Here is a 24,979-nt window from a genome sequence, read left to right on the forward strand (position 1 = left end):
AAACAGTTAACGTTAAGCTAGCGAGTTAAGTTAACCCTCTCTCACAGGATACAAGTTTATGTCTAGTCTTTTCCAGCGCCAAGTACAGGTAGGTGTACTTTAAATCACAAATCATGTTTCCACTGAGATTTTATGATGAGAACTTCAACAATTTGAACAGGTGCCAAGTACAATTAATTAATGTCAGACTATCCTATAAACTTTCCCCAGGTGAAACACGTGACGGCTGCAGTAATGGAGGAAGAGCTCAGGTCTAGTGGAGAGCAGTGGAAGAAAGTAACTACATCAGATACTCAACTAGAAGTTTTGAAGTACTTTAGGCTTTTCTGAAGCTACATAAGTATTTTTTTTATTATGCATTTATTCTAAACTACATCTCACTGTTATTTTACCAGAGTACAGCAGCTACTCCATGCATTGGTATTGCATTTTCAGAACATGCAGTATGCCTAAGCTTGCATGAAATATAAGGACGACTATTATGAACTACCCAACAATGTGCAGTTAAAATAGTTGGAAACAGCTCCACCCCAGCCAGCTACATCAATCAAATATGGATTAAAGACATGCAATTGGTCTATACAATACTCACCATATTGTGTGCTGGACTATAAGAACCTTTACTTACATGTTTAAAATGCTCATACATTTTGCTAATAAATAAACTCCACAGTACTTCATTTAACAGAATTGAAATGCAGAACTTATAGGCCTATTTATACAATGTTGTTTTTTTTGCTACAAAGCATCAGAATATGTGTTAGAAATATTAGTACAATACCATAAAAAGTATATTCAAGGCCTTGCTTTATGCAGAACACTTTTTAAAACACATTTTACGTTATTGAATTATATTTGAAGCACAAAGATGTATGCAAAATTTCAATGTGACAGCAGGTTGAAGTGACACTATTACATTTTTTCAGCTGAACAGGTTCTGTATGTAAAATCTACACAAGTATCTTTTGTAGCTGTCAGACAAATGAAGTGGAAAGAAAAAGAAAATATCTCAAAAATGTGAAGGAGTAGAAGAATAAAGAGTCCAACCTTTACATTGATTTGCATTATTTGGATGAATGCAACATAATAATTTCCAGCACTGAATGGTTATCTCAGGTTTTTCTGAGTTTGCCACCTGAGAGTTTCTTAACAAACATACCCCTGCATTCACCGAGAGATCAACACCTTAATACTTAAGTCATGTCGTTTTATTTTTTTATTATTCTTTTCCAGACATTCCTGAACATGGTGGCTAAATGAGTCCCTGAGATATTAGTCAACTCTCCGTGTCTTTCCTCGCTCTGCTGACAGCTGCTTGCCGGAGTCCAGATAAATGCCAGAGGTATGATTTGCCTCTTCTTTATTGAGATTGTCTCACACCCCCATCTTGCCTCATCCATCCTCAGGAGAATCCTAATGCACTGATACCAAAGGGGAATAATTTTTTTTTCTTTACAATCTACTTAGCAATGATTTATTGATTGTGGCTTCCACCCTCACAGAGAATTACCGATCCTTTTTGGGAAATCAGATTTTCACACCTTTCATGAGTGTGTATGTGGCACAGGTCTCCAGAGACAGTGTGAGGGGAAACTGACTTTGAGGAGCAGTGGTGTGTGAATCTCTCTGGTGTCACTCCTCTGCTGCCACTGGTATGCCCAATGAATGGCCATGCGATTCTCTGCGGCTCTGCCCGTCACTCTCTCTATAGTTCTGCATTATTTATTTGTTGACAAATAGTGTCCGAGCTTTATTTTAATATGTTTTCATTCCCTTTCAAACCTTTAAAACACACGGTTTGCGCACTCACAAATAAGCATGCAGTCCCACTGAGGTATAAGCATTTCATAGGAAAAAAAAAAAGGAGAATAATAAAAACAACCCTTGCCCTCATAGGAGGAGTCAGATTAGTGTGCTGAAAGCTTTGATGCTCCAGAATGTCAGCTCCGTGGATCGATCTAGCGAAAAAACACACACACACACCTGACCAATCAGAGGCGTCTATCTGTTGTGGACCTGCTGGGCACCGTGGTTTACAAGCTTCAAAGAGCTCCTTTTAATACACTGCTTTGATAGCCCTCAGCCTTCACTGACCCACCGACCATCCACTGGGGAGCATTTTAGCTTTAGTGGAGTAGAGTGGGATAACTGTTGATCATATTAATGAGCATGAAAAAAAAAACACCTCAAATCTTCACTACTAAGTTGTGCCGCTGCTGTTTCAAGAGTGTACAGAGAGGGCTAATTGGCTAGCAATTTCACAGATAAGATAAGTAGTAATAGAAGTAAATCATAGAAAATATTAACAGCACAAGACATTTGAATGTATAATACTGTTTTGGTGAAATTATCACTGAAATACACAATGATCCATGTACTATGTGATAGAGGAACAGTTTAGTTAATAACCCTAAGGGGGAGACAAATCATCATCTACCATACCACATTAGGCATAGGACAAAGGGCAATATAGACACAGATATGCAAAAAACGTTTTGTTGCTGCTGCCCTTTGATTAACATAATGACATTAAAATTTACAGATCATTTTTTAGATTTTTAATTTCAGTTAATTTTGTTTGTTTTGTTTTAGTTTTGAGGGTTTTTTTTCCATATGGAGCCCCAGGATGTAAGATACAGCACATACACTCACAACCATAAATTATGCAAAAACATCCCTTATATACTGTTATTCAGTTATCTGTCTTTGTAGCTGGAAAACTGACCACAAGAGAGAAATAAAAGAAAACTGTTTGTTATTGCACTCATTAGGTACCAGCACAAAGATGTAGAAGCTAATAACGTGTGAAGTCATTGTAATATAGCAGTTACAGGGAAATGCAGACGAGATGTTTTGCATGGCACATTTGTTTTCTCATAAAGTTATGTAACCAAAAGCAAACATGTTTGGCCAACGATAAAATGTTTATAAGGAGACGTTAAGTCTGAGAAGTTTGTCTGGCACATACTCGGGTTTCTTTTTGTGTCATTATAAATCTCACTCTCCAATGTTTTTTTTGTTTTTTTTTGACTGGCTTATTCTTATTTTAGGGTTACAGGTGTGCCTGCCTCAGCATGCAAATTTTTACAAGGCAGGGAAACGCCTGGACAAATTACAAGAACATTATAGAGAGACTGTGTCCAAATTCCAATCTGCATTCGTATTCCGAGCAGGTTTTAAATACATGGTGTGTTTTCTCTGTGCAGGTGGGAAATTAAAGTGTCATTAAAACACTTAACAACAGTTTTACTTTTTACTGTGAGCAATATTGTACTGCAGAGCAATTCAAAAGGAAAACTGTGAAAAATGTGTTTCTTTATCTTTCTGAAGTCACAGTTTGACTGACAGATATCGATGCATGTACAGTATGATCTCCTGTTAGTCCAGAACAGGCAAGTCCAGAATAATTTTTTGTGTACTAAATAGGGAGGTTTCAGTTCAATGGGAATTTAAATTTAGACCTAAAGAAAACAAAGCTGAGTGGAAGTTTATTTTACCCAGTCATTCCTGTGATGAACGGTAGGCTATTACCTTTCATGGCATTGCAGCTTGTGTGGGTAAACAATATCATATTGTTTTGCTGAATGAGGTTAACATGTGTTGGTGTGGTCAAGCACATACTAGGTGGCGTAATACTAACTGTAGCAGCAGGGTTGGGGTTTGAGTCCAACCTGTGGCCTTTTGCTTTCTCTCTCTTGTATTTCCCTGTCTCTCTATCACTCTATTTGCAGAACTAAAGCAGAAAAGAAAAAAGGTGATGGGCCTCACCTGTCATTCTATGCTTGTAACTTTAAAAGTCTTTGCCAGAGTCATCACTTTTTAGTGTCCCCTGGATCCACTCCTAATGTGCTGTGTGCATGTGTTGTCAAATTTCTGTTTTTGTATGTGTTTCTTTTAAGTTGCAGTGTGTTGAGCTCCCTGGGCCACTGACAAACTCCACTGGTTTTACAAGTGGTTATCCTGTCCCCATCCTTGCTGCTGTTTTAGCAAGGGTGGCAACATTTAATCCTTTAGCACATCCCTGATACTGTAGTAACTGGAAGAACAGTATACCATGATTATTTACACTGTACATTCAGTGTACTGTTTGTTTGCAGTATGAATTTAGGACAACATTTGTTCAATTCTAATATAAAATACAGAGTCACTGCAAATAAGATGAACCAGTATTATGACAATTATGCAGAGTACTGATTATGTCCTATTGTCCTCTGTTCATCAACCAGAGCGGTCTGGAAGATTGGAGTATGGACGGAGTATGTCCGTCACAGGCTGAAATCCCTCGCCCTCACACTGGGACAGCACGGGTAAGTCCACCAGCTATTAGCATGGATATCTGATGACACTCGGGACTCTCTGAAAACCACTGATTCTCTGGCCGTTGGGGTTGTTTGGTGAACGGGACGGGAGGCAGAGGGGGGGGGATCGAGTGCTTTTTCTTGTTCCTGCAACCTGTTCCTGAGAGCTGTGGTCAGACTGAGAGAACTTAGAAGGAACGAGACAAACCTTCTCCCTCATGTGTGCTCCCCTGCCAACCCTCCTGCTCGCACATATACACACACACACACACACACACACACACACACACACACTCACTCACAAACTCAGATTATTGCTTTAATCAGGGGTCTGAGGTCTACTTTAAAAAATGAAGCTAATCCGTTACACAGCCACTGCTTAGAATCAGTAATCTAATTTCTTATGGTAATATCCCATTTTATTACGGATTTTTACAATAAGATTACAGTTATCCCATTAAGTGTAATGATATTACTCCACGGGTTTAAATTAATAAACACACGCACAGTTTGGTGGCATGGTTGCAAATAGGCAAAGCTATCTGTTTTGAAATGAAGTAATTAACAGCTGCGTAAGATGGTGAGAGATGTGTTGCCCCGTTATCCTGGAGCCTCAGAGGCCAGGGGAAGATTAGAGCTCTGATCTCATTCCCAGCACTTGTTTGGAGTCTGTCAGGAAGAGAAATGCCAGCATTAGAGAGGTACCGCCACACTCCTGATATGATGAAATAAGGAGAAAAGGGGAAAGGGAAAAAGATGGAGGGATGGACAGAAAGGACCCTGCCCTTCTCTGAAGTGTCAGTAGCTTGTTTATTCTATTTTTCATCATAGCTGCTGGGGCAAAGATTCCCATTTTTCCTTTATTTTTCTCCCCCCCCACCTCCTAACAAAAACCACTGCTCTCATTTTTTATAGGTCTTGCAAACTCTCATGCCCCAGTGAAAATTACATTGTGAAACGGTAGAAATTTCAGGGCTGCCTGTGCTCTCTGCTGTCCCTCTGAGCTTTCAAACAGTCAACAGACTGTGAAGAATAAATAATAAAAAACTATTGATTATTTTGATGACTGCAAGATTCAATTAGGTATTAATTTTGCCCTCCAGTGGACCTATCAAGCAACTCAAAGGAGAGGAGGTGGGAGGTGGGGGTGGACTCAAATGCATGCAGAGTGTGGCCAGGCTCAGACAGAGGGGAAAATGTGTTTACCTCGGCGGGCAGAGAGGTGCATTGATGCGCAGTGTCCCATATTTAAGTGCTCCACAAATGAAGCCCTGATGACTAGTGACATTGTTACCAGGGATATGAGTATTGACCAGCCGGCTCACGTTTTTAACGACAGCTTAAACTATTTCTATTGATTAACATTTTCATAGATTATCATGTGTCATATCAAGGCGGGCCGATTCCCATGATGAGCACATTAAAAAGGCCCCTCTGGGCAGGAACCTATCGACCACTCGGATAGAAAAGGGGGGTATTGATGGGTGCAGGGGCAAGATAAGCGTCACCCTCCTTTTTTTCCTCCCTTTTGTGCCTATACGTTCCGGTCACCTGTCCTTTGCCGAGACATATTTAGGTTGGACTTGATTCATAAATAAGGTAGAGGGTCGTAGTCCTGCTGCTGCGTGTCTGTGTCTCGGAGCCCGAGGTGGGGTGAACACTGTCTGAGGAGCTCTCCAGTCAGAAGACACAAGGGGGAAGAGACAGAGGGGAGTGAAGAAGGGAGGGAGAGAGAGAGTGTGTGTTTGTGTGTGTGTGTGTGTGTGTGAGAGGAAGAGAGAGAGGGAGAGAGGGAGGGAGGGAGGGAGGAGGTGACAGCTCCAGTGCTTGTCTTAGGAAGCAACCTCAGGCGTGAACCTGTGGTGGCCATTCAGATACACGAAGGTTGAGGAGGCTGCTTCTGGTTCAGTAGAAAGCATGTACTAGCTGGTCTCTGCGCTGTGGTGGCATGTTGTAGCTGCTCTCTGACTGACTTCAGCATTTGGACTTTCTGAAAAGACTTTTTATTTTTTACTTTTTGCTTCTGGAGCTTTGTTTAGGTAAGAGCAGTCTTTTCACCATCTCTAAGAAATTGTCCATTTGGTATTGAAAAACAAAAAAAAAAAATGTAGACTGTATTTTATTAGTTGTGTGCAAGTGTTGGAACCTCGATAGAAATGAAATATCCTGATAACTTATTATGCCATTTATAAATTGCTCTATTTAACATTTCTTTTTTTTTGTATTTCTAAACCGTAAAGTTTGTCATTTTTACTTTATGAATTTATTCTATTCCAAGATGTTCAGACAGATAATACTCTGTAGATGCTGTTTAATTTGTAAGTCGAAGTGCGGGGAAAAAAATGAAAATAATTGAAGGAAAAATTTGGGACTTCATCTCTTGTTTGAATCAGGCCTGAAGTTCATGCTGCCTGGCTCTCTGCAGCAAGATATCATCTTTGATCTCATTTTGTGTCCCCAACTATGTGAAAATTGACATAATCAGTGGTGGGTTTTTTTGCTCATATCTTTCCGATTAGATGTTAGAATTAGATTTATTTGACTTATTTATTGGCCTGCAGCCCAGGACCTCTTTGTAGACTGCTGTCAGCTTAGTGTTTGCTGGAGATGAGGCACATGTCATGTAGTAATGAGCCCTTGGAGATGGATGTATCACCGTTTTAGGACTACAGGGTATAATGGTAAAGCCACGCGATCCGTAACAGTTCTTCACCAGGCAGCAGCCGGCAGTATCAGCGGGGTAGCACCAGCCTCAGATAAAAGAGAGAGCTGGAGAGGGAGGGAGCAGTAGAGAGAGGCAGAGTGATGAGTGAGCGATAGAAAGGAGAAGCTGGGTAGAGAGAGAGTGAGTATAGACATAGAGAAGGAGCCGGTGAGGGTGAGACGCCGACGCAGATCTAACAAGGGGTGTTTTCTCTTCTTTTTTTCCCCCCCTCCTCCCTGTTTCCCACCTGGGCTCCCAGCTCCCCGGGATCCGATGATTACAGGGCAGCTGAGCAAGCCGCTGCTCTCCCTGCGCAGCAACATGAGCGCGGCAGAACTCCGGGCGGATGACAAAGCGGCCACCCCAGACAGCGAGCTGAACGACGAACCCCTGCTCCTGCCCTCCGAGGCCACGGACAGAGAGGGCACTCCCAACAAGCTGTACGGTAAGTCGGCTCACGCCACCTGTCCCTTCTCCTTCACAAAGCTGCCGGATGAGGTCGGGTTTAAGCAGCGCTGAGATGAAAGCTGAAGGCTTCCAGTGGTGGGACAGGTGTCAGCAGTGTCAGACAACAAACTAAGTTGAAGTGCAGTTGAGCAAGTCAGTGTTCGGCTCTTTTATTGCTTGGCGTGTCAGCAGAAAATGTATTATTTGTATTTTTTTGCGTGTTTCATGCACCTTCATAGTCGTTGGTTTTCTTGTAAAAGCAAGTCGTAGTTGTATGGGGCACTCTGTGTCAGATGACTTCCTGAATTACAGGGATGATACATTCATAACACTGTTTTAAATATGACTACTAAATAATTATTAGTTAATCGTGTTGATTGTTAATTACCCTCCTTTATATAAAGTCTTTTAAAAAGTTTAACTGACTCATAAAAACTAATTCTGTCAGGATATTTGACCTGAAACCCACCCCCCACTGCCCTGCAGATGTTTAGTAATATTATGTAGTTGTTTCTTAATATCACAAGAGAAAATGTGATATATTGTTTTTCAACATCAAAGGAAATAATAGCAAACTTTGCAGGTAAATTCTAACTTGATGGTGAGTGACATTAAAACATCAACTTTGTCACTGATATTCTAGTTATCATCAGCACATCAGATGTTTGTATTGTATTGTATTATTGTTTGTAGATTATTGCAGGGGTTTCTATTGTTACAGTTATTTATTTTCGGTTTATTCAGTTATTTTTAATCTTTTGGTTTCCTCAGCTGCAAATGAGCTTCAAAATTAGCCAATTTCTAAATCAGCATGCCTCATTATTTTTGCATTTACCTCGTTAACTCAGTGTTCACACTCTATTTTTGTTGTGTCTAAATAAGTGTGTTTCTTTTTTTTATTTTGAGCTGTTTCAGTCATGAACTAATTCAATCACAGCACCTCGTCATGAATCAATAAGCATAATGATATAAATTACCATTTAGCAAATTTTCAACTTATTTACTGTAATGAGAAAGGTAATGTAGCCTTAAAGCCCCTGTAGACCCCCGCTTTCATTAAAGAGATTTCACAATCATTAATTATAGAAATAATTACAAACTGAATATTTGTATTTACATCAAGGTATAATGTTCAGCAACTACATATTTAAAGGATCTGTTGTTTTAGAGAGAGATGAAAGATTTCAGCTTGAATTTATATATTTATTATTTCAAGGAAATGAAGTCCTCCCAGCCTTAGTATTTAGTTTTTATTTTATTGTCAAAACTTTGTCTTTATTGATCTTATCCTAATTTCAGTAGCAGGTTTCTGACCAGACCTGTCCAAATATTATGCCAGACATATTTAAAGGGCTTCTTATAAAGAACTTATTCACTTAACATATTTTTTTTTGTAATTTTACCTTTTTGTTATGTTTTATTTTTATCATTATCAACACATTTTTTATTTGGATGCAAGGTGACCAGTGACAAAAATCCTCCTCTTTTGGCTTCAGATGTTAGTTCTAATATTTATGCAAACTGCTGTCTCATTCGTGAATGTCTGTTTCCATCCCAGAAAGTTAAACTGTGTGTCTGTTTGTGTCTATGCTCGCCATAGTGTGTGTGTGTGTTTGTGTGTGAAAGATTCAGATATGAAATTGTTTTATTATTGCTGCTGATGAATTTATGCTGCCACAACCAGTGCATGTTTGTTACTGTTGTTTTTTTTTTACTACGACATTTACGGAATATCTGTGTGTGTGTGTGTGTGTGTGTGTGTGTGGGTTTGTGGGGGTGTGTATGTTCTGTGTGCTGGGTGTGTGTGTGTGTGTGTGTGTGTGTGTGTGTGTGTGTCCCCTGAGAAATGGCAGGGAGTATAGTAAAGTGCCAGTGGACTAAGCTTGCCAAACATTTGTGAACAAAATAAAATCTGAATTTGGAGGAGGGATAGCCAAATATTACTCTCAAACCTGATCAGCGAGAGTTCAGCTGTCTTTTAAATCCTTATTTCAAGAATAACCTGAGGCTAGAGGCGTCTAAACAAGGGCTGGGTGCTGCAGGATTTGTCTCAAAAGCGTTGCAATTTGGTTTAATAAGCATCAAGTCTTTCCCTCTTTCTTTCTGTCTGATCATTCTGGACTCTCTGTGCTTCTCACTTCTCTTTTCCTCTCCTTCACTTATATGTTGGTAAATGCTTTACTCTTTATATATATTAGAAGCTATTATAGTCTTACATAACAATTGTGCCTTAATCGGTGATAAATACACAGATATATGTTGTTAATTCCTGGAAACACAAGCTAAAGGTTTATTTTTTTATGTCATTTTTGAGTGTTTGTTGTTGGCCTGTCGTCATCCTACATGCGACTGGTCAGAGCTGCTGCGGACTTACTTGTGAATTATTTTTTGGGGGATGGCTGCTCTCTGGCCGATGGCACAGCTCACAGCGACAGCTTTGGTTTGGGAACCGTTGCCCATATGACCCGTGAGAGAGAAAGACAGGGACCAGGGATGAGACATGGTACAGTCGTGTCTGCTGCTGAGAGACACAGGACAGAAGAGGTGGTGGGAGTTACTCACTAATTCAATGATTAGGACTGTAGGGACAGTTTTTCTTTCTTTGTCATTAAGTTGAAGTCAGAGTAAACACTGTGGAGACTTTTTCCACTTGGACTTCAGTTGATGGATTGTACCAGCCTCTTTGAATCAGGTTTGCGAAGCATCTCCAAAACCAATTGAGTGTGACAAGTGGCCTTGGAGGTAAAAGATTACTTGGTTTAATTCCTGAAAAGCTGACATTTGGAACATATGTTTCTCCACACAAGGAGATGAAATGAATTTGTGTTTGACCCTTATGAATAGCTGAACAGTTTTATAGACATTTTAGACTTAACCCTAACCCCACAGTCTTGTGGTTTGTCACACTGGTTGTATTTAACTTTATATTAATTTGAGTCACATTTATAGGTATTTGTGCTTTACAATGAACTCTTATCATTGCAAGAAAATTGTGCAAACTTTTTCAATTGTCCCCATTCTTTTATCAACATGAATGCCACTATTGTGAACTACCCTGAACCGAGCCTTTAAACTTGGCCTTAGATTATTCAGTGGTTTTTCTTTATGTCCTTTTGCACAGTGAAGAAGCGACAATATTAAGATTTGTCCCGTTTACTTGCATTGAGGACGAGAGCAGGAGATGAAGATGTACTTTGGATTCTTCAGTTTCTTAGTCTGAAAACTTTGTTCCGTTTTATTTCAGCTATTTTGCAGAATCTCTGCAAGAATGCTCCAGTTTCGTGATTGACAGATACAATTTTCACCTGTACAAAAACAGCGCACATTAATAGTTTCAAGGAAATGCAAATCAGGTTCAGACTTATTTGCTCTCCTAGACAAAAACTACTCAAAAATGTAGTTTGAATAGTTTGAATATGGCACACAGCCCCGCATACAGAGTGTATTCACAACACAGATACCTGAAAGTCTTTGGATTCTTGATGAGGACAGCTAGTTAATCTACAGCTAAAGGTTACAGTCTTCCTCAATAGACACTAAAAGTTGCACAATAACTCTTGTCAATGGGGATCTTTTGGACAACAGGTGTGAAGAATGTGCCATCGTGTTTTCTAGCAATTCATAACTACAGACTCGCATTAAGATGAAAGTATTGGAGCAGCTTTGAATCATCTTTGCCGCAAATCTTCTCTGCCACTGTCAGTCTCTCACTGTTGATATCGCTGCAACTCTTGGCAGTGATTACATGTGCCATGTATGTAGTTTAATATTTAATGAACCGACAACAACTTACCGTCTCTGAAGAAGCGATGTACGATTTTAGTTTTCGTGCTTTAATACTTTGTACAAGTTTGTGCAAGTGTGAGGACGAGTCGGTGGGAGGCGATGACAGTAGCGGTCATGTTTGTCTACAGTAAATTGTCCACCCTCTACACCCACCACATGCCTACTGCGGCGGTGAAAGGGTCGTTCTCCTCCTAAAAGCTTGCCTGTGCAAATAGTCTTCCACTTCAGCTAACAGGGGCTACAAGGCACCACAAACATCCTGCCGCCTTGTATTTATTCCAAGTAGAGGTGGACATTAGGTGGGAAAGCTGTGGTTAGTAAGGCAAGCAATTTTTTTTTCAACGGACGAGATGGTGTTGGAAGCGTACAGTTTCTGTCTTCTCTTCTCAAGCAAATCTCCCCCTTTCAGACATCAACAGACAAGATAATAAGACACTCAGAGCACAATTCCGTATTATATTCAGCAACCAAAGGCTCATCTCTTGTCAGTTTGCATTTACTCTTCCAAGGATGTGACGCTTCTATCATCATGCTGTCAAAGAGAGCCAGGCTGGAACGACAGGAGCACTCATTTCATACACTTACTGTCTACATGAAATGGTCTGCACTTATACGGATCCTGCCAAAATGGTGGAACATTTTCACAAAGGTCACCTCGAGACCCCCCCTCCCCAAAAGAGCAAAATGAATCTTTCATTGATTCCTGGTATTGGCGGTCATCCACAGCAAAAAAGTCCGTCCTGAACGCCACGTCTGCTGTAATGCTGTACTTTGCTTTTATTTATTTATTTATTTTTCTTTTTTACGAGCTTCTTTGGCTTCACTGACTATCAGATTGTACACTGGATTAGTGAAATTAATCTCATCTGGCCAATTCAATGTGTCACACGACACACTACAGTCTTATTTTGGGAGAGTCCTTTGCCAGAAGACAAGTTGCTGTACAGTAGATCCTCTTGCACCAGCTATCGTGGATCTTGGACATAACGTAATTACCTGTGGACAGTGGTGAGACAGCTTCACGAACACCTGGAGGACCTTTTTATTTATTTATTTAACCATTTAAACAATTTCTTTCACTTTATTTAGTTTTAAAGTTAAATTTTGCACATTTTACATCAACATTAGACTTTCAAAGTCAAAGTTTGACTTGGCGTTATTTTCAACGACTTTGTTTTGTGTGTTTTTGGTGCAAAATGCTAAAGCATGCCAACTTCTTGTATACTACCTTATTAAGTGCATACTTATTATTATTACCATATAATATAGATATAGGACAAAACTACTGTCCTTTGTGCAGAATTCTTCTTTGCACTCCTTTCCATTGCAAACTCACACACACACAAAGAGACGCACACACACACTGCTTGAGGCACTAGTTCTTATTATTTTTGTGTAATCAGCTTAGTGAGCAGGATGCATGGTGGGATAGGCTGCTTGCTGATGCAAAGAGCCTTGTAATGTTGTGTGGCGAGGTTAAGTAATAAAGTGGTGCAAACCCAGTGCTGAATGGGCCACGCTGAGTAAATAAGAGCGGATAAAGGAGACGGAGGGGGAACAGGTCTCTCTGCAGGAGGTGGATCTCATTATGGGGATTTCTGCTGTCTGCGACGATTTTGAAAACAAGCTTAATGCATGCCTATAAAGCAGGTGTAATACATTTGTTAATGTGTCCATGGTGGCTGCAGCAACACAATCACTGTGTGGCATGGAGGACAGGGAGGAAGGATGAGCACCAGGCAGACTTGTTGTTTCCAATGTAAACAGCAGCAAAGGTCACCAGGTTTCACGGATGCTTGGTTATGCAGAAATGACTTTGCGCAAACTTCAAAATAACTGACAATATAATTCTTCCCTATTGTTTTTTACATCTAAAGTTAAAGATTATTTTTTGCCTTGACAAGAAACTATTCCAAAGAAAAGCACATTATAAGTTCTGTAGGTGGACAGCTGTGGAGAAAATAAATTGAATTTCAATATGCATTTATTTTAGTTATACACTTTCTTTAAGTTGGGAAATCATTTTCAGGAAAAAAAAAAAAAAAAACGTACATTTTGTGTACTCTGCGCTCCATAACCAATATCAATAAACCTTTCATGTAGAGCTAACAAAGAGGCGTCACATCTCCTGGCACAGACACGGTTGGTGTTGTTGAGATGTAATTGAAGCTGCAAGGGTCACATTTTCGGAATAGAAATTACAGTCTTGTCTTTGACTTGTGTGGCGTGAACCAGAGATGCATCCCACAGCCCTTGTGTCCTTCACAAGCCTTTATTATTTATAACGCTCGCTCTTTGAGCAATGACCAGTACTAATGCATAACCTTCTGTCCTTCTGGCTGATTCGCTTCCTTTGAAACCAAAGATTGAGGCAGGAGAAGTGGGTGTATGGTGGATGAGGCAGGGGTGTGGGCGGGTGGAGAGGAGGGGAGGGGGGGGGAGCTAGTATAGGGCAGTGGAGATCCAGGCTATCGAGAAGTTATTATGTTTTTTTCCTTTATATCTGAGGATGTGGAATAACACTGTGATGCTTCTTTTCTCCAGAATAGAGTTATGGGCTTCAAAGCAATACTATTTCCTGACGTCCCTCCTTCCACTATTTGTCTGCTCCACCAGAATAATGTGCTGGGAGGAGAGGGTAGGGTGGGGTGGGGTGGGGTGGGGTGGGATGTCTTTTAGCTACACGATTATTTGCTTGTTTCCACCTGTACCCACTCCTGTAAAAATCACTACAACAGGGAAATACAGTAACTAACACAGGACTTTTAACCAGGTAGACTCATTTCTGGATATTTTAGTTTAGCTCAGGTTCTGTGGAGTTAAGATATACTCTGATGCAGCCTGTATCACCTGATGTTATCCTGTAGTGATTGAGCCTGTGCTGCAGCGCCGCTGTGATCCATTGTTATTATACCTCTATGACAGAAGGAACGGGTGAGGAGGGGGGAGGAGAGGAGGCTTTGAGGGGGCAAGGGGTAGAAAGTGGGACATAGGCAGCATTAGTGCCGGATAGCCTGGGGGGCGCAGGCTGATGTGTCAAGCATGACATGTGGGTGTCTAGCCCCCCACGCATGCACACACACACACACACACACACACATACACACGGTGTGCTGGACTGGCCTCACACCCCACTGGCTACTTCTAAATGTCCTGCAGTTGACCAGATGCAACGCCGGACGGACACACATCAAGATGGATGCTGCTTTTAACACAATAACAGTTTGAAGATACAGATGTTGTTTATCCTAAAACATGACAGAAAATAGTGAAAAATGTCCTTCACAACTTCACAGAAGCTAAAGTGGTATTTTTTAAATCGCAAACCAGCAATCGTGCTGAACTAGGAATTTAGATTTTACATTCACAATGTTTTAAAAATGGATAATAGATAGAAACAGACACTAAAACAGCGAAGAACCATGACATAATGTTTCACATTTTGCATTATAAATGACATTATCACAATATTTATTGATTGTCATCATAGTTGTTTGTTGATGGACTGTTAGAGACATGGATTTTGTCCGTCTATGTTTTCTGAACTCATAACTGGGTCTGCAAGCATATGATTTTAAATATCTCTTGATTAATCATTACATCATTAAATTTTGAGGTTCAGGTTCAAATGTCTTTGTTTTGTGCAGGCAACTGTCCAAAATTTAAATATACATGAAAAAATAGATTAAAAAGCTGAAACCAGAGCATGTTTGCCATTTTAACCAATGATAAACTTAATAGCCTATCAATTTACAAATGTTTTCCGCTCCGATCATAACAGCTTTGAGTGTGTATATACAGACAAAGTAGTGTGGTGTGACACAGAGGGAGAGGGAGGCCTCTTTTCAGCGCAGCGTTGCAGGCTGCAGAATCCTATTTACTGCAAATATCATTTAAGTAATTTAGGAGGAGGAGCAGCAGTGAAGCAAGCATCTCCTAAAAGGCTTACAGCTCTCTAACGCCAGTCCTCATCCCAGCGTCCCGCCTTCGCTGATGGCCATAAAAGGATGAAGAATAATTTGGATTGTTATTTGCCTCTTTCAACCCTGAGCTAATCAGGTTGACATTGCTTTGGGAATGAGGAGGACGCTCCATAACAGATGTGCTCATGTGCAAAGTGTCCCAAGTCCCCTGTGAGGATGCAACACAAAAGCCCTCTTCTCTCCTCCTCCTCCTCCTCCTCCTCCTCCTCCATTCCTCTTCCCTTCTCCATCGTCCTCTCTCCATAACACCATCTCTCCTTCTTGACCTTTGAAATGGGCATTGCCTCTTCTCACCAATTTACCTCCCCCTGGTCCCTTTTGTGCCTGTGCTGCTTCCATCTCCACTCCAGCATCAAGGGAGAGACAGGTAAGAGCTGGAGCCGAGCACTCTCATGCCAGAGAGCCTTTTGGTGAAGACCTGTGGCCACGACTGAGAGTATAAGTGTTGGAGCACAGGGCCCTTACTGCCTTAAGCATCGTTTGCATGCAGATTCCCCCAATCCCCCCATTCATCGGAAACTGGGGGGGTTGGAGGTGGGCTTGCTTTTGAAGTGTATTATTTTCTGTTGTTTACGTTCAAGACCTTTCTATGGAGACATCATTTCCTCTGCTTGTCCTTCTTCGTTCGTCCTCTTCTGCCCCCCGCATCCGAACCCCCCTCCACCCCCCCACCCCCTCTCCACACCACCCTCGCAGAACTGCTGAGGTGTAAAATCCTTTCTGTTCGGCACACTCTACGGCACCTCCTCCTATGTAATTCCTTAACTCCATAATTCCACTTTGTGCCAGAATAATGAATGACAGAGTTTTTTTCTCCCCCCCCCCCCCTCCCCTGTAAGGTCTACACCCTTGAGCAATGAGGAATCAGGCTTTAATGTTGGAGGCCCGGAGAGATTGCCGTGGCCTCTTCTCCCTCATGCCCCTGCGCTGGGCTCTTAATTAAGAAAATGACAGCTCTCCTAGCAGCAGCGGTAGCCATAATGTAGCTAATAGTGTTACAGGCAGCCACTCAAAAGTCAGTCTCTGGTGATTTTCTATCCTCAGAAACACTATTGACCTATCCCTAGCAGCTTCTCCACCCCAGCCTCTAAACAGAGTATTACTTCCCTGCCAGTCCAGAGGGAGCCATCTGACTAAGAGCACCTGGAGTTATTGGCAGCAGATTATGCCCTGTGTTATTGTTGAGGGCTTTGGTGGGAGTAATGAAACACTGAGCTAAATCACTGGTGATTTTGACTCTCTTGCATTCTACAAGGAGTTAAGTAAATCACTATAAAGCCCACACTGCATATTATGAGCCGCTCTCTCTTCTATACAGCACTGCGCCCTGTTTGTTAGATTACCTTTTGGACTTTATTCCAGGCTGCTTCAGATAGAAAAATGAAAGTGAAATGATCTGTCGCACTACATTTCGCTCTCTCTCTCTCTCAGCTCTCTCTGCAATGCCACATCAACCTTCCAAGTGGTATTAACAAAATCAATGGTCAAACAATCTGGGACAATTGGTTGTGTATTGATGGAATTAAACCTTGTGTATTATGTGGCTTGTTGTTTTTCTGGGCCCATCCCTCTCACTCCCAACAGTTCACAGATCCCTGACCAACATAAAGCACACATTCACACATTAGGCGATGAGGATCACATCATAATTTTGCATGTAGCACTGTAATTACCTCAACTGTGATAATCCCATGCACAATGACAATTAAGAAGATAATTAACTCATAATCTTCACTCTTTTTGAATGTGAAATTATTTTCTATGGATTAGATTTCAGTGGCAAAATGATTGACAACATCTTAATAGCAAAAACATGCACTCAGCCAGACAGTTTTCAAAAGGGCCATTATAAAAATGGGGGTTGGCTGTTCATTCTGAATAGCCTGAATCGTTACCAGGCCTCTCTCTCGTACATTTGACAACTTACATAATGCATTTCCACTAAAATAGCTTAAGTGTTAAAGCTTCTTTTATGGGTAAAAATTGATTCATAAATGCACTGAGGCGAAAGCTAACATGAACACAAAGCTTTCAATAACGCCCATTTTATTCAGACTGTCAATGTATGAAGCGGTTGCATTAGACAAGGTGGCATGCTGATTGCTTTATGAAATCCAGGCTAATTGTTTTGTGGTGTAGTCCTTGGGGCACCCTGCATTAAGACAGGCCGAACGAAGTCAAATAAATATAGCTCTTTGCCCCCTCCCCTCCCCTCCCCACACACACACACAGCACGTAGAGGCCCGCCGCCTTGTGTGGCATTGAAAGTCGCTCTCCAGTGGCCACTTTGGTGATCAATGAAAGAGAATTTATATAGTGGTGGATATCGGCAATATTTCCATGACATAACTCAAATCAAATTGCACCCTCTGCCCCCTGGAAAATATAATTATTTCGCTTACAAAATAAAAATGTCACTAATCATGACAGGATGAGGGCTGAGTTTGGAATTAATGTGTAATTAATTTTAGTCCTCATACTTAAAATCAGGGCCACGAAAAACACATTGTATCCCTGTCCATTTAAGAGCTGGAAAACATTTTTTGTTATGTAGTCAATATGAGATAAGAGGACACTAGTGCTGTTACAACAGCAATTAAATTGCTCAGGAAATTTAGAAAAGAGACGAAGCCTGAATGTCCTAGATAAATGTAAAGCAATGTTGAATGTGCGTCGCTTGTTCTTTCATCCGTTTGGCCTCTTCTTTCATCTCTCCTCACATCAATACGTCCATTCATTCCATTTTATCCATCGTGTGACCTGCGTATAATCACGGCATCAAAGGAGTTTCTTTTTAGTAAAGGTTTGATCGAGATATTCTCTTTTTTTCCCTGTGTACAGTACTAATCTCCATCTGGAAATCCATTTAAGAATCATTCACATTGGATAAGTAGATTTTTTTTCTTTTTTTGAAGAAAAGAAACATGTATGAAGATTCTAGTAATAAAAAAGAATTGAAGATTGACTCCCTGGGTATTTCTCCTGTCAGCTATTTAATTTAGTTAAAGAAATTACACAAATCCTTTGGGAGAAGATGTGCATGTGTATTTATTTATTATTGATTTTTCCTCTGCGATAAATGTGTTAACGTTAGAGATATTTGCAAGGGGATGAAGCTTTCTAAGTTATTGTGAAATGAAGCAATGAAAGGCATCATGGAATCGTTATTCAGTAAGTCTCCCACACTGTTTGTCAGATAGAATACATTATTCATGACCAATATCTTAACTACAGTCAGGAGCCATACTGTGTGGAGTTTATCAATGATATTAGTAAGTCTCTTTCCTTCATCATAGTATCTTAATTTAGCTAATTGCCTTTGTTATGATGATAATTGGTCAATTCATTGGCATAAAGGTTGCTCAGTAGCTCATCAGTTTATTATTGTTATCACAGTGTGGCAGCTGCATTCAGACAATTGCCTTTGAGATGGTTGAAAGTTTGAGTTGTTGTAAATGAAAATCAGACTGGAATAATCCTGGAGGAAAGAAACAACTTTAATTTAATAACGTTTAAAGTGTGAATTAACCACTTAGAGACAATACAATAACAATGAAATCCAGTATAAGAATTTGCAGCCTCATAATATACATCAATGTGTATCAGATTATACAGCTGATTATGATGATACTGTCCTTTTTATATGTAGTTTTATATCGACTCCAATACAGTCACAAAGTCTTCCCTGTATGTTTAGATTGATCTTATTCCAGGAACTGAGTGCACAGGGTGGGGCTGTGTACAACGTGATCCATAATGGGTGAAATAATTGGTGAAAAGAGACTGGCTTGTCAAAACATCCACTGCGTTGCGAGGCTGATAAGCGTGAGGATGTGGACCTTCATCGAGAAGCAGGGCCAGCCAGTCAGAGGTAGAAACCAGCCAGAAAAGCAGGCTTCCCCTTGGGCTTTCACATCAACCATCAAATGCTTGAGGTTCATTTGTTAGGTCATGCCATTCACCAATTATTTGGATTTTATGTAAAGATGAAATGATTTTAGTTGGCGGAGGGGAGTTAAATATACTATACTTAAATATACTTGACAGGCAATGAGATCTTCCTGGCAAGGCTATTCAATAGTGCGTTTTGTATGAAGCTTTTATACTGTAAAAGGAGCAGAAAACCACTGCATGCCCTGTATGTTTAACAGAAAAAAAACCCATTCATCCATGAATAAAAAGACACAATACATTGGGGTTTTATTCTTTTATTTAAAAGCTGCGATATTCCATTTAAGAAAATCGATCTCACGGGATATGTTTTTTTCTTTTTTTACCTCATTGCCAACATTGTGTAGTTAACAAGGTTGTGTAGCCTTCAGATGCTTTTCCACATCGATGGCCTGTCTTCGTCCACAACATCCACTTTATTCAAGGCAAAAGCATTTTTGAGAAGATGACAGCACATTTACAAAGGACATTTATACAATCAAAGCAGCAAGTAACCTTTTTAAAATGACTGTTGGATTAGTTCATTTTTACAGTATAGTGGCTGTAAATTGACCCAGGAGCTATGAATCATTGGACTTTTAGGCATACAGCTGTACCAAGCTTTACATCCATGATTTCACTTTTTGTGTTGACGGCAGACATTACTGTAGGTCTCCACCTCCCTACACTCCCTCTTTTTTCAAGATATCTGTAGATATTGTGTATTATCATTATTATTATTATGAATTCCCTCCACAAACGTGGGAGGTGAGTACGGAGAAATGCCGTCACTCAATAACCATGTGTCCAAATAAAAAGTTTAAATACCTTGGATTATTGCTTGAAGGTCGATCGAAGACAACTGTTTGCCCAGGTTAAGGCTGAAGGTAAAACAAGCCAGTAAAAGACACACGTTTTTCATTGGCCCACCTGATGATGAGCAGTATAGTAGATATTGTCCATCATCACTAAGAGAACAGGGTTTTTTGTTTTTAATAGCACATAGGCTTTTTAGATTTCACCTTCACCGACTTATTCAAAGCACATTCATCCTCTGATGCACACAACTACAACATCTTTTCAACTCTCATGTTTTGTGCCTTCTGCCTGTCAGTTTGTTTGTTTTCTTACATTGTAAAGAATTTTAAAATCACAGAATTTGCTCTTCTTGGCAGAAAATCAACCTGAATGTTTCTGAAGTGTCTTTTTTTTTCTCCATCATTTTCACAAGAACACTTTCTTAGATTCAAGCACTCACACATTTCCTTTTCAGTCAGTCAGATCTAAGTGCTCTTCCTGTTCAGTTATTCCAGCCAATCTAAAGTAATTAATGAAGTCTTTTTTTTTTTTGTCAGGTGGTATCTTTCTTCTGGGCAGTCGCTTTTAGTGAAAGACATCCAAGCGTCCTTTCATTTTTCTGACAATTCCTTTCCGCAAGATTTCCTCATCTTTGCACTCCACGAGCCTTTGTGTCACCAGTGAGACACTGTGTGATCTTGATATCAGCGGGGTCAGAGGGTGAGGGTCACGGCGGCCCCTCAGACCTTTCAGAGCGCGCTGCACTTGGTGCGCCGCGGAGAGATCCTGTGAGATAGGGATTGCTATGATATCCAATCGTCGGTGTCCTTTATTCTCCCCGAAGCCATCAGCAAGCTTATTATCATGTCCCTGTCTGCTCTGCTCCACTCTGCCCTCATAGCAAACAGGTCTAATTGTGTCTAGTAGCTGCAGGCTCAGAACAGGAGGGAGGGGGGGTTAGATGAGTGATACTCAGTGATGTAAATGGCTGAATAATATGGCCACAGCGTTTGTGGTGGAGCTCTATCTCTCAGCAGTAATCTAGGCCATCGGGGACCCGCCAGTATGCATCATCTCCCATCAATGAGCCTCTCCACTGGTTGGTAATTTATACAGTTCTTCAGCGGTTATTGATAAAACACTTAAATACAAATTCACCCTCCTTTCCCAGCTGCCCTCCTCAGTTGCTCACAGCAGCGTGGTCCGTGTTGTATGTAAATGGACTTATATCAACTTATGTTTACCGTGTTGGTCTAAGGTGGGATCTTTGTTTTCTCCTCAGGAGTTCGGGACGGTTCAGTCCAGTCTGACGCCAGCAGCAGTCCCTCGGAGCAGAGTCAGCTGGGCCAGTCTCACCCAGGATACCCGATGGGACCACAGGTGAGTGAGAGGATCTGACATTGAAACTTAACCAAGCACTTAGTCGCTGATAACGCAAGTTCCTTCTCATTCCCTGATTTGCCTCTGCACTTATAACAGCTCGTTTTCAGGATTTGCAAAAACAGAGCTATTCCTCCATAACTTAAAATATTCATGCTGACTAAGTAAGTAACAATTAGATTCTAATATCGCAAAACCATTGGTGTTGCATGTAGAACCAGAGAGGAGAGAAAAGGGGGATGAAAAGAAACATTGAGATCCCAAAGGTGAAATAACTAAAACTGTTTTAACTGTGGCAGAAAAAAGTATTTTAAGACTTTAGAGGTTGAGACGTTACATTCCTTTTGCTGACACTAATCCTATGACCAACACATTCACATTTTTCACATTTGACACACTTTGTCTTTTTGTGTCTCTGTTTTTCCAGTCAAAGGGTATTTTAAGGAGACTTTTCAGGAATTCATTGGTTGCTACAAGTTTTCCCTGGTGCATTTTCATCATTCAAACTCAGGGTGGCAGATCATTATCCAGATTGTAGATGTATCTGTTTGTAACTTTCAAATCCCAGATTGTCCTCAGTCTCCCCTTTCCATATAGCTATTTTTATTGTCAGTCATTAACTGTATATAATTCTGGGCCTTGTGAGATACAGAAGAGTGAGGTCATACTCAACGACCTGCATGTTCACTTGGATGCGTTCTTTTAAAGTGGTTCTATAGATTTGCCATATTTTCTCGACCAATGACCAGCCGTGCTCACTGATAACTTGAACCTCTGCCACGCTACTGACACCAAGGCCTCTTTCTCTGGCACCAGCTCCTCAGGCTGCTAACTCACACTCAACTGTTTTCCCAACACGTCACACATGGTAGAGAGACTGCGACAGAGACACGTGATGTGCTTCAGCCAATCAGCACACAGCCGTTCCCTCTGTTTGTTTGTGAAGGTGGCTTGGATCCACATCTTAGAGTTGACCAAGCACCGTTGGCACAATGGTAAAATGCCACGAGCTCTATGAGTCGCTTCAAAGACAGATCGTGTACGTCTTCAAGACTGATCACAGTATAAAATCATCAGATCATCTGCCCCTAGTTTGAACTATTCCAACAGCCCCATGTGTCCTGCCTGCAGGCCTGAAAATGTTTATTTTCCTGCCTTCGCTAGCCACGCTGCTCTGTTTTCACTTGATCATTGTTGCACGTGTGGAGAATAAAGATGCCCGAAGGGAGACAGACTAAGTTATGTACACCAGGATTAATGCAAAAGACTTTACTACTTACTCAGCCTTGTTGGTCTCACTGTGTTCACTCTGATCAAAGCTGTAATGACAGAAAGATTCAGGTGTTTACATGACAGTTTCAATAATCAGCTTACAGTGTTACCCCACTCCTGGTCAAATCATTCCAGTGCATTCAAACACACTGAGTGAAATGTAACACGAAACACCTTCACTGGCTGCCACACCAGGAATCATTCCCAACAGAAAATGTGAAATTGTAATGTTATTTGTCATCACACATCATCTTCAGATGTAATTGAGTTGTGGCACTAATGAGCTGACAATACAGGCCTTGTCAAAACAAGCAGGGGAGCAGAGAGGCCGAGCCTGCAGCCCTGTTAATAGCTCAATCAGGCATTGTCCTATCTGATTGGATTTATTGGCCTGGTGGCTCGCCGGTGTTTAATGAACATCTATCTCATTAGTGTTGCTCAATGTCACCGCTCAACACACACACACAGAGTCAGGTTTCCTCCACCCGCTTTAATAAGGCCATTCTCTCTGCTCACAGTGTTACTCAATGACAGTCAATCCTCATCAGGATAAACAAAAGAGGAAACATGAGAGGAGAAAAGCCGTTCAGCTTTGCCGGGTAGGTTTGCAGGGGTGAGAAATCCCCTGGTGGAAAAAAAGTCAATCTGCTGCAAGTGGAGATAAAGAATGAGCTTAATTAAAAGCACTTTTCTGATTACACATACCCTTGCTGGTAAAAGCCGCTGTTTTGGTAATAGATAAGAAATAAACACAAAGGGGAGAAAGCATCTCGAGCAGGCAACAGTTAGACTCTGAGCCTCAGCAGGCGGCTCTCAACAGTCACCATCTAATATATTAATGCTGTCAGTACAGTCTCTGTGAAGCTAACACTTTTCAGAAACAAAGGCGCTCCGCATGCCATACCCAATTCTCCTGTTCCAGGATCAATATGTTTTGATAGATTCTCGCTCCAGAGCCGGATATTGTTCGAACAACCATTATCCAATGGTAGTTTACCCAACATGAATCCACCTTCCTTCTGTTTCCCACTCGCAGTTAGGATGACAAAAGTCTGCTATCTGGGTGATTATGGGCAATTTCTCAGTGCCAGAGCTGCCAAGCAGATAGAAGGGCCTATTCTCCCCTGATGGGCAGAGAGGCTGGGTTCCACATCCAGTCCTGAGTGGGGCTGCTTCCACATCCAGAGCCCAACACACACCCAGCTCTGTGCGTCAGTGTGGCCCCTAGGAGACCACTTCTCAACACTCAGCTGTCAGGCCTGCCAAGCACTGTACAGCAGCTTTCCAGCAGCACCTATGGAGAAGAGGAGTGAGAGTATCAGGCAAAAAAAAAAGGCAGAAAGGGGAACTGCTTGTAAATCTAGATGAGCGATGCTGGGAGATTCTTCTTGTTGTGTGGCTGCAGAGTTGCGCTAATTATGTTCACGCTAAATTTATTCTTATCTCTGATTTTGATATGTGCACGTACAGTGTTCTCACCTCAAATGGAGATAGAAATCAGTCTTAAACTGGCACAACAAACAGCCTAAAGACCGAGAACTCTTGCAGGCTTTACGAAAAAAAATATCTCCAAAGTGCTTTCTCTCGGCAGCTGCCTATGTGCCTAACAGCTGCGTGCTTCTCCAAAGCTGCCTGTAATGATAAATAAATCAGGGCTACATCTGATAATTGTAGAATTGTCTTTTAATGTTATTCCCTTCTATGTGAGGCTGCCTTTGCTGTCAAGCTTGGCAATCTCATTTTGTTTGGCTCAGAGATGAAATGTTCAAAGAGTGTCTTTGATTATATGCTGCTTCGATTCAAGATTAAATTTAGTTTAAAACACGAGATTAAACATATGTCACTTGCAGCTAACAAACGCGTCGCCTTTGTTATTGTCCTTTGAGGATTCTTTGAGCGCCCCCACGACTTATTAATTCATTTTTTAAAGTTAATGGCAAATGTCATTTTGAATGCTCTCAGAAGCATCAGATATTGTCATTGGTTATGCACTGTTGTTGTGTATCAAAGCAAATGTTGAGAAAGAGGAATCCTATACAGTGTGTGTAGTTACCCCTGCCAGCAACAATCACCTCTCACTGCTGTGTTTTTTTATTATTCTTTTAACAGCTTAGAAAAAACAAACAGGTATTTGTTTGTCTTTCAGTGCAGATATTTCACCCCCCCCCCTTTAAACTCACGTGACCTCGTACCTCCCTAAACTGTGATCGCATGTGTGTCGGAGTGGGCGCAGGCGTTCCGCACCATGCAGGGTTATCACAGTGACACGCCTGTCACCTAGGAGCACCGGGCTCGGCCGTGCGCTGGGCTCTTCGCACCAGTCAGCCCGCTCTGCATCCTGCACAGTGCTGCAGACACACCATGCAAAACAGAAGCAGATA

At 41.1% G+C, this 24,979-nt stretch overlaps 1 protein-coding gene across 2 annotated transcripts in view; it reads left to right on the forward strand.

Annotated features, from left to right (window-relative positions):
• Positions 1–27: 27 nt before the first annotated feature.
• The window catches only part of pou6f2 (POU class 6 homeobox 2), a 72,988-nt gene continuing 48,036 nt past the window's right edge, over positions 28–24,979 (forward strand). Inside the window, exons 1-4 of one of the 2 annotated variants that reach the window (XM_085763258.1) lie at positions 28–88; positions 1,234–1,342; positions 7,262–7,447; positions 21,229–21,326. In XM_085763258.1, coding sequence (XP_085619384.1) covers positions 7,276–7,447; positions 21,229–21,326 — 270 coding nt within the window. In that variant the 5' untranslated portion in view covers positions 28–88; positions 1,234–1,342; positions 7,262–7,275. Of the gene's footprint in view, positions 89–1,233; positions 1,343–4,255; positions 4,308–7,261; positions 7,448–21,228; positions 21,327–24,979 lie in introns of those variants that run through there. The other variant, XM_085763259.1, reaches the window with a different exon arrangement.

Source organism: Trachurus japonicus, chromosome 20 (assembly GCF_045865225.1).
Source record: "Trachurus japonicus isolate A0001 chromosome 20, Traja_1.0".
Lineage (NCBI taxonomy): Eukaryota > Metazoa > Chordata > Actinopteri > Carangiformes > Carangidae > Trachurus > Trachurus japonicus.